Here is a 10,843-nt window from a genome sequence, read left to right as displayed (position 1 = left end):
AAGTGAGAGAGTTATATCTTATTTCATGAAATATGCAATTGATTACAATTACAAGTATTTATATCTGTAAGGCTCTTATTGGCCAAATTAACTCACTAATTGTCCTTCCTTGCAATTTAAACTAACTTGGGTCCACTCTTGCAATCTTATAACTAATATCTAACTTGACTCTTCTTGATTTGTTATAACTATAAGGATTACTCTTTGATTAAAAGAATTGCATCTACTTCGAAATTCTGTGTTAATTATAAATCAAACTATGAACAATTTTTTTGTTTTGTTTTGGTGGTGCGTCTATGTTTCTGTTGCATGTCAACTATATAACTAATAAATAGCATTAAATCAAGTGACACAAAATCTTCCACAATGATCGATTTGGCGTATATAAAAAATTGTGTAGCGGTGGGCATATAGAAAAGCCATATTGCTCAAATTATAATTTGCTCTCTTAACATGTTGTGATAAAAGGTTTGTTTCTCTAACATTGCTTAATAGGTGCTAAAATGCTGGTTAGCTTTGTCTTTCTTTCGAACAAGATTCTCCCCTTTAGCTTTGTCTTTCTTTAGAACAAGATTCTCCACTTTTTAATTAACTGTGAATTAAGAGAGTTTATTTACAATCAATTTTGTTTCCTTGAATCTAACCGCTTATAAATTATCTTGTAAGTTATAATTTTAAATAATATAACATTAGATACACGCTTAATTTTACAATGTTTGATTTTGTTCTAATATCTACAAGATTAATGAAGTAATCACCTTAGCAAGATATATCTATCTTAGTTTAAATTACAAGAAAGGACAATTAATGAGTTATTTTAGCCAATAAGCTTTACAGATATAAATACTTGTAATTGTAATCAATTGCATATTTCATGAAATAAGATGTAGCTCTCTCACTTTTCTCTCTGGAATTTTCTCTCTCTCTCTCTCTCTCTTCCTTTTCTTTCCAAGAGAGTTTCTTGACTTAAGTAAATTCTCTTTCATTTCCCCTTAGAACGCACTCCGTTCTTTCACTGTTTCAAGGCTTATGGGCTGGTAAGTTTTGCTTTTCTTGTGTTCCAAATAATGAACTAATTTAGATTTAAGTTTATGGATTAATCCTTCAATTTCAAGAAATATATAAGTTTTGGCAACCAAATGGATTTGATCTTCAAGGAAGTTATACGATATTTATGTATGTTCCTTTCTGCCATTAAATGAATATGGGTTTTTATACCTACGTGGATATAGCAGAAGCCGTGCATGCATGAGAAAGTTGCTTGTGTATATGTTTCAAGAAATGTTTGAATGAGTAGATATATCCTGCGTTTATTGTGAAAATTTTCTGTACTTGTGCGTTACAATGCAGTTAGTAGTAGTAGTAGTAGTAAACTCTTTCTATATAATTTGGATATGTTTCTTTTGGAATAGAAAAAAAAAATTGCAACTCAATAATCGATTTTATCATGTCTTGCACCATAAAGCTTGTTTTAAGTATCTGTATATGTGTGTGACTTTGCACTTATAAATAAGTTACAGAAAGCACTCAAAACTGATTGATCGATGTTGCCCCCACATATATATAGCTTAATATATTACTAAGTGCAAATGTCTTGCATGCACAAGCATGTGATAATGGAGAAAAACCTGCATTAAAAATAACAACATGAATGTTTTGGATTCACTTGTGGGTACTTGGTGTTTCGGGACAAGAGGAACAGGAGGGAAGATTCTCAACTTTGTTGGGAAAAATTCTATATTACTGTGAATAAATTTAGTAAGCATAGCAGAAGCACAACCACATAAAAAACAAAGATTTACGTGAAAACCCATTCTCCTTGAAGGGAAAAACCACGGGACAAATTCCGAATAATTTCATTATATAAAATAGATATTACAACACTTAGAGATACAACTTGAGTAAAAAAACTCTCCTTTTCTTTTCACTCACTGCTCTCTTCCTCATTATGTATTTTCTCTTACTCTCTCTATTTTTCTCTGCTTTTTTACTTGCTCTCACTTGTGCAGCTCTTCAAGACTGCACCTAGAGTCACGCCCCAAACCCCAAAGGGTCCAAAGCATGAGAAAGACGTCTTAAGTACCTGTAATTTTTTTTTTTTTTTTCTTTTTGACAATTCAATCAACATAAATCCTAACAAGTGCCAACATCAAGAATCATAATGATAATCTCATAGCATATACTCTCAGAGTAAGTCAGAGCTCTAAGCATTAATTACAGGGACCATTGGCCACAAAAGAATAGAGGTCTAAATAAAACTGTACGGCACCGAGGTCCCAAGACCCAGATGGGCCCTGGGCTCAGGCCCAATGGCACGGCCCCATCACTTTAAATTCTACTTGAAACTACCTTCACAAACTATGAGTTTTGAGCCTCGGCCCCTAACCTATGCTTGGCATAAATTTCCCGAACAATCAATGAAACCTTGTCCGGACGTACCATAGGATGCTCGGCAGTTTAGGAAACATCACTACCAAGTATATTCACCTGAGTTGGAACCAAGTTCCAAAGCCATAATCGCTACATTCCACTCTCACCTAAACATCCACTTACAACAGATAATATTGGACCTTCAATTGCACTAACAATGGCAGTAATCATGATCTCCCCACTAACTTAGAGCTATAAATAGGAGAAGTTGGGGAAGAAAGGGGGGTTCAGAAAAAGGGAGAAAAAATAGTCATTTTAGGAAGGGAGGAGGGATATTATTCTGAGTTTCTGTGCCGAGAACGACCCAAAGTAGGAAATCCTAAAACCCACCCTATAAATAAGTTATGAGCCCAAGTGAGGTTAAGCCGAACAGTCTCATTTCTAGCGTGCACAATTGGCGCCCACCGTGGGGCTCTCCTACGAAGCTGTGGTTTGAATGAGACTCAAGTAAGGGAAATGTCCGAGGGGCGTTCGGGAGGGCGCGCCCAGAGCGATTTAGTAGGATCTTCTCGGGGATCCACATGGCGAGAAAGAAGACAGAAAGGGCGCGAGGATAGGGAGCGTCTGCGAGGAGAGGAAGAATCTGGCTTGGGAGAAGGATCGGACCAGACCCACCAAACGATGTCGGGTGTCTCGGGACACGGGCAGTATGATGATAGGGACTGAGAGCTGGAGCGGTTGCGCAGACTGGTAATGGATCTAGAGCTGGAAGCAAGGGGTCGATGCCAGGAAAGGGACCGAAACCACCAGCAAAGGAGAGATGATAGCACGGGAAATCGAGGCGAAGAGGGCTCCAGCCAATCCGGTACCCAACGATTCCAAAACCGATCACCCTCTCGAGAATCACGCCGGCGCAGGAATCACTCACACTCCCGAGAGACACGTCATCGTTGGAATCATTCATGTTCGCACGGATACGACGACTGAGGATCGGATTCACTAGAGAAATGGCGACCCCACAATGCTGCCATGGACGCCATGAGCCGAGCCTTACGAAGGGCTGTCCGGTCACCATTCTCCGATGAAATTGAATGGGCCCCTATGCCGAGTCGATTTACACGACCACCATTCAATTCCTACGATGGGAAGACGGATCCTGTGGAGCATGTCAATCATTATATCCACATGATGTCCTTGCATGCACACAATGATGCGTTGATGTGTAAGGTATTCCCCTCTAGTCTCGGCTCCATGGCCCTGAGATGGTTCAATGGGTTACGAAAAGGTTCCATTCGCAGCTTTGCCGAGCTGATCCAAGAGTTCGGCAGTAGATTCGTGACATGCAGCCGAGTGCCGCAGTCGGTGGATGCGCTACTTTACATAAAGATGAGGGTCGGTGAAACCCTTCGGAGTTACGCCAGTCGGTACTGGGAACTATACAACGAGATCGGTGGAGGAAATGAGAAGATAGCGGCAAGCACCTTCAGGATGGGGCTCCCCGAGGATTCTGAACTATGGGAGTCGTTGACGAAAAGACCTCTCGAGGATATGAGGCAACTTATGAGGCGCATTGAGGAGTATAAGCGCCTGGAAGATGATCGGTTGCAAAATAAGGGGAAAGCCCCGTTACTCGGAAGATCTCGGTAGGGCATTATTCCGGCAAGACCGAAAATAGATTTCAGGATGCAGGAACCAGAGGTGCAAATTAAAGTAGTTAATGTGGCGTTCAAAGAGCTTTTGCACAAAATTCTAGATCGGATTAAGAATGAATCGTTCTTCAGGTGGCCGAACAAGATGGAGGGTGACCCATCTCGGAGGAATCAAAACTTGTACTGCACATACCACAGGGATAAAGGGCACACCATCGAGCAATGTCGGGTACTAAAAGATCATCTCGGGCAGCTAGTAAAAGCAGGGTATTTGAAAGAGTTCGTAGTGGACTCCGTAGACCGGGAGGCCGGCCAGGGTGTTCAGCAGAAAAGGAATCCCCTCCCACCACCGCTGGGAGTGATCGAAGTCATCCACGTTGCCCCGAGAGGTACGGCAGCAGCTAAGGGAGTACTGACAGTGGCCTGCGCGGAGGGAGAATCACCCAAGAAAATGATGAAAGTTGGTCGGCTAACAATCTCTTTTGGCGAGGAAGACTTGGAGGGGACTATCCAACCTCATGATGATGCGTTGGTAGTAACAGCTCGGATAAGCGGGTTCTTGGTGAAAAGAGTGATGATAGACTAGGGAAGCGGAGCTGACGTAATGTACCCAGATCTGTTCGAAGGGCTCGGATTGAAGAGTCAGGACTTGGCGAAATATGATACGCCGCTGGTCTCATTTGATGGAAGAGTCGTGATCCCCAAAGGTCAAATTTCTCTCTCGGTGGACATGGAAGGCAAGGAAGTAATAGTGACCTTCATAGTAGTCCGATCATTCTTATCGTACATTGCAATCCTGGGAAGGTCGTGGATTCACGCAATGAAGGCTGTTCCGTCCACCCTGCACGTGAAAGTTAAATTTCCCACTGAGTATGGAGTCGCCGTGGTACGAGGGAACCAACGAGTGGCTAGGCAGTGTCTTGTCGCCGCGGTCAGATGGAAGAGCGAACAGATTGGACAAGCGGAGGCTACCGAAAAAGAAACTTTATAGCAATTACAGAAGCCCCGAGGGGAAACGGGGGTGGATGTTGCCAAGGAGGTTTTAAAGGTTAGAATTTTTCCAGACACTGACAGGTATTTCCAGATAGGCACAAGCATGAATGACCGAGAAAAGGTAGAGATGTTGTTATTCCTTTTGCAGAACGTGGATGTTTTTGCCTGGAATCCGTATGAAGTGCCCGGTGTAGATCCCGAGTTCATTATCCACAAGCTTAACGTGGACCCATCATTCCCCCCGAAAAAGCAAAAACCGAGAAGAGCATCAAAGGAGCATGTTGACGCGGTAAACTTGGAAGTCCAGAGGCTGAAGGAGGCAGGAGTGATAAGAGAAATATTCTTCCGGAAATGGTTAGCAAATATGGTGGTAGTAAAGAAAAAAAATGGTAAATGGAGAGTTTGTGTGGATTTCACAGACTTAAATCAGGCATGTCCTAAAGATTCGTTCCCAATACCCAAGATTGATCAATTAGTAGACACCACGTATGGGCACCCGAGGATGAGCTTCTTGGATGCTTTCCAGGGGTATCACCAGATTGCTTTGATGCCCAAGGATCGAGAAAAGATAGCATTTATCTCCCCTAGTGCAAACTATCACTACGAAGTCATGTTGTTTGGATTGAAGAACGCCGGAGCCACGTACCAGCTGATGATGATGAGGATGTTCCGAGAGAAAATTGGGTGCACAGTAGAAGTATACATCGACGATATGGTGGTAAAGAGCAAAAAGGAGTCGTAACATACGGAAGACCTCCGGGGAGTATTTGAGATACTTCGGCAGTATAAGTTGCTCCTGAACGCCGAGAAGTGTACTTTCGGTGTGGGGGCTGGCAAGTTCTTGGGTTATCTGATTTCTACTCGGGGGATAGAGGTCGTGAATCGCCTCAGACCGCCGAGCAATCCCAAGGAAGTACAAGTGCTAACCGGGATGTTAGCCGCCCTAAACCGATTCATCTCCAAATTTGCTAATCGCTGTAGACCGTTTTATCAACTTCTGAAGAAGTGGAAGGGGTTTCAGTGGGACGAGGAATGTGGCAAGGCTTTTCAAGATCTGAAGGAATACTTGGCAAAAGCGCCCATGTTAACGACCCCGGAGTCTGGGGAGGATTTGTTTATGTACCTCTCGATGTCTGACCACGCCGTGAGTGCTATGTTACTAAAAGATCAAGGAGTGCAGCAGCCAGTGTATTACATAAGCAAAACCTTAGTAGATGCCGACGAGATACTTGCCCCTGGAGAAGTTAGTGTTGGCACTGGTGCACACCACGAGGAAGTTGTCGCATTACTTTCAAGCTCATACTGTGTTCATCCTCACCGAGTATCCCCTGCAGTCATTGTTAAAAAGATCGGACTTCACGGGCCGAATAGCCAAGTGGGGAACTCGGTTGGGTTCGTTCGACATAAGGTACCGGCCTCGAAGCTCGGTGAAGGGACAGGTCTTACTGATTTCATTGCAGAATTTACCCTTAAGGACAATGGGAAGATAATCTGTAATGCAGAAAGTCGTCCATGGAAGGTGTTTGTAGACGGCACTTCGAATGCTATGGGGGCCGGAGCCAGTATTGTCATAATCACCCCGGAGGGCATACGACTAGAACACTCCTTCATATTAGGATTCAAAGCCTCAAACAATGAAGCCGAATACGAGGCCTTTCTAGCCGGATTGAGGGCCGTATTGCATCTGGGCGCAAAAGATGTGGAGATTTATTCGGATTCTCGGCTGGTCGTTTATCAAATCATAGGAAGCTTTGAAGCTCGGGACTCTCGGATGAAAGCCTATCTGAGTACAGCTAAGCAAATCATTAGCCAGTTCGGGACAGTAAAGGTGGCCCAGGTAGGTCGGGCACAAAACAGACATGCCGACTTGCTGGCCACGTTGGCCTCATCCGCTACCAAGGATACTCCTCGGCTCGTCAAAATAGAGCTTATAAGGGAGCCAAGTATCGATGTGAAAAATGATTATGACTCAGCCAAGGTTGAGGTGGCCATGGTGTCAGTGGCCAATCCGTGCTAGATGAACCCGATCATAGATTTCTTAGCCAAGGATAAAGTTCCGGACGATGAAAAGGAGGCTAAAAAGATTCGTCGAGTGGCTCCCCGGTACTAGTTGTCGGCAGATCGCAAATTATACCGGAGGTCTTTCGCAGGCCCTTACCTTTTATGCCTACATCCCGAGAAAGTAAACGAACTTCTGACCGAGCTGCATGACGGAGTGTGTGGTGGCCATGTTGGGGGGTGGTCTTTAGTACACAGGGCGATGACCCAGGGGTTTTGGTGGCCACAGATGCAGAAGGATGCCGCGGAATATGTCCGAAGGTGTGAACAATGCCAAAAACATGCCCCTCTGATCCACCAGCCAGCAGGTCATCTAAACCCCGTCAGTAGCCCATGGCCGTTTGCACAATGGGAGTTGGACATCCTCGGCCCTTTTCCTCGAGCAACAGGTAACCGCAGGTTTGTATTAGTGGCAGTTGATTATTTCACGAAGTGGGCGGAAGCCGAGGCCTTGGCCAATATCCGGGATATCAACGTGAAAAAGTTTGTATGGAAAAACATAGTCACAAGGTTTGGGGTGCCGAACTCACTGATATCAGACAATGGGCTACAATTCGATAGCAAAGTTTTCCGGGCCTTCTACAGCGATCTCGGCATTAAGAACAAGTATTCAACTCCGGCATACTCTCAAAGCAACGGCCAAGCTGAGGCAGTGAACAAGACGATTTTGAACGGGTTGAAGAGGATTCTGGATGGGGCAAAGGGGAGGTGGGTTGAAGAGCTACGTAACGTTTTATGGGCTTACCGTACGACTCCCAGAAGATCCACGTGTAAGGTTGAATTTAATCAACCATATGTTGGCTTTATTCTGTGACAAATTTGCTTGTAATATAGCACTTAGAAACCCTGTATTTAGGTGGGAATCATGTAAGGGTAGTGTGTGAGAGAGTGTGAAGAAATGCTCAAGACAGTGCAGTGAAGTAGAGACTCGCGGCTAAGACTCGCGGGAGGCTCGCGGCTTGCAAGCCGCCAAAAGTTGCACACGCGCAGAACATGCAGGGGAGCTAAACAGTCATGCCAGCTGGAGCACTACAGGACAAAAATCCAGACTGGCCATTTAGCTAGCTCGCGGCTTGAACTCGCGACTCAATTAAGTCGCGAGGTCAAGTCGCCAGCCAGCCCTGTTTTGGAAAAACTGACTCTTCGCATTCCATTATCACACCAGTATAAATACCCATCATTCCCACAAAATATGTGTGGCTATTCAGAAAGAAAAATCCTAGGAGAGGTTTCTTCAAAACACCCACCCAATTAGAGAGAGCTACTGATTCTTAGAGAGAAATCTTTGTAGTCTCTTCTCATTCCCTCTCTCATTATCAGACCTATTGAGAGAAGATTTCTATCCAAACACTGCCCACACCCATTTAGAGTGTTGAGTGTTTTTGGAGCTTTGGGAAGCATTGGAAGATGCCAAGGATGGCGGATGCTATGGTCAAGTAGCGGAATCCGGTAAGCTAGAAAAGAAAAAGGTTCGGCGCAACCTCGTTGGAACAAGAAGCTTGGAGGGCTTAGGTACATCGGGTAGATTAGGCTTGGAGGGTCTATTGCTGTTCATGTATCCCAACTACATTTTCTAGTGGATTATTGACCGCTTGGAGGGCGGCAGAGAGGTTTTACGTCGAGGGCTTCGGTTTCCTCTTCAATAACACATCGCGTGTTGTCTTTGTGTTTGCATCTTCCTTCCTCTTTATCTTTGCCTTTTTATTATCTGCTATGGGTTGTGATTTTAATTTGGCTTAGATAGTTTTACCAATTCCATATTATAGCTTATGTTAATTTTCCGCACACTAGTTGTTTGACATATTGCTTGAATTGGTTAAGTTGTAATTTGGGGGTCTAAACGTTCAAGGGTGTTTCTACACATATTTGAACTTTCACCATGGGTGAGACCCTTTTCTCTTTGACATATGGGGCGGAGGCCGTGATACCAACCGAAGTAAGCTTGTGCAGTGCACGGGTCGCAGGATTTGACCCCGTCCAAAACGCCGACCTAATGATGGAGCGCTTGGACTGGTTAGAAGAATGCCGGGAGGCAGCAACCATACGGCTCGCGGAGTATCAGCAGAGACTTGCCCAAAGATACAACCAAGATATAAAGGGTAGGGAATTCAGTGCCGGGGAATTGGTGCTAAGGAAGGTCGTGGGAAACATGCGAGACGTAGCTGCAGGGAAGCTTACTCAAACGCGGGAAGGACCGTACAGAGTTACCGCCATTGCCGGCGCGGGGGCTTACTACCTGGAAGACATTGACGAGAGGCCGCTCCCCCGGCCATGAAATGTCCACAATCTAAAGAAGTTTTATCCGTGACCATCCATACACTGAAATGTAAGTCGAAACTTTGTACTTTGCTAAAATCAAGTTAATGATGAAGTTACTTGTCTACGCTGTTTTCGATTCCGTCATTGCACTTTAAGAAAATTGCATGTTTTGTACAAAAAAAAAAAAAAAGAAGAAGAAGAAAAAAAAAAAAAAAAACTCTAAGGACAGAAGCCTCATTCTCGGATCAATCAAAATCGCCGAGCAGGTGGAAACCTTATTGTTACAAAAAGAAAAAACTCTAAGGATAGAAACCTCATCCTCGGTTCGATCAAAATCACCGAGCAGGTGGAAACCTTATCGTTACAAAAAAAAAAAAAAAAAAAAAAAAAAAAAAAAAACAAACTCTAAGGACAGAAGCCTCATCCTCGATTCAATCAAAATCGCCGAGTAGGTGGAAACCTTATCGTTACCAAAAAAAAAAAACTCTAAGGACAGAAGCCTCATCCTCGGTTCAATCAAAATCGCTGAGCAGGTGGAAACCTTATCGTTACAAAAAAAAAAAAAAAAAAAAAAACAAACAAACAAACAAACACCTCTAAGGACAGAAGCCTCATCCTCGGTTCAATCTAAATCGCCGAGCAGGTGGAAACCTTAACACCCTTACAAACACTAAGGATTGCAATTTCATTCTCGAATCATCCAAAATCGTCGAGCAAGGGAGAACCGTGCACCAGGTTTTAAGGCATCATGCCATTTACAGTCAGGGAAACTAACTCCCGTTGTATGAACGCGATATATTAGGGCATGATTTAACCCACCGTGTAGGCAGCTCCCGGCCCAACTTGCTACAGAAGAAATAACCACAAAAATAGATAAAGAAAGGTGGCACAGAGGGTCAAAGTGAAACGCTCGCAGACATAATCCAAGCAAACACGCAACGAACAGAACGTCATTCAAAAAGTTAAAAGCAGAATTGAAAGCAGAATTAGTGTCTCATCGCAAAAACTCGGCAACCGTTTACGGGTCTTCCCTACGAAATAAGGAAATTGTTCAGTCACCACAACTCGGTGACATAGGCAAATATACCAATAATAAAATAAAATAAAAAATGCTGTAAAAAGAAGTAAAAGCGTGAAAAGAGCTGGACAGCAAGTAACTTAATCAGGTGGAGGGCCTAGTTGGATATGTCGCTTCATGCTGCCGCTGGTCGGTCACGGGAAAATGTAGGTCCTTACCGAGTAGGTCTTATACAATCGGGATGCTGGTGGCTTCCATCTTATTTGGCTCTGCATGAGCATCAATCTGTTCCACCAGCTCCCTCATGCTTGATGTTTCTTCCTCCTCAGCGGGCACTGTTGGCGCCTGCACAGCAGTAATGGGGCTCGGAAAGGGAATCTGGCCGAGGTCTCTTAGGGGGGAATCCTCGGGAACGCCCAGAGCTTGTAGGGCGGCAAACCACCCAGCCTCAAAACCCAGCCTTCGAGCTTGGGCCACCACCGGTTCCGCAGATTTC

At 44.2% G+C, this 10,843-nt stretch overlaps 1 protein-coding gene across 1 annotated transcript; it reads left to right on the top strand.

Moving 5' to 3' along the window:
• Nucleotides 1-4,053: 4,053 nt before the first annotated feature.
• On the top strand, nt 4,054-4,605 carry LOC126703250 (uncharacterized). Its single transcript, XM_050402208.1, has one exon. It carries the CDS (start codon nt 4,054-4,056, stop codon nt 4,603-4,605), a length of 552 nt encoding a protein of 183 aa, XP_050258165.1.
• The last annotated feature ends 6,238 nt before the right edge of the window (nt 4,606-10,843 follow it).

The sequence above is a fragment of the Quercus robur genome, chromosome 2 (assembly GCF_932294415.1).
Source record: "Quercus robur chromosome 2, dhQueRobu3.1, whole genome shotgun sequence".
NCBI classification, from domain to species: domain Eukaryota; kingdom Viridiplantae; phylum Streptophyta; class Magnoliopsida; order Fagales; family Fagaceae; genus Quercus; species Quercus robur.
Note: the sequence above shows the minus strand (reverse complement) of the source record. Positions and strands in the feature narration are given on the sequence as shown.

Coding starts and splice junctions, on each gene's coding strand:
- LOC126703250 (XM_050402208.1), top strand. CDS start 4,054: ATGCAGGAACCAGAGGTGCAAATTAAAGTAGTTAATGTGGCGTTCAAA.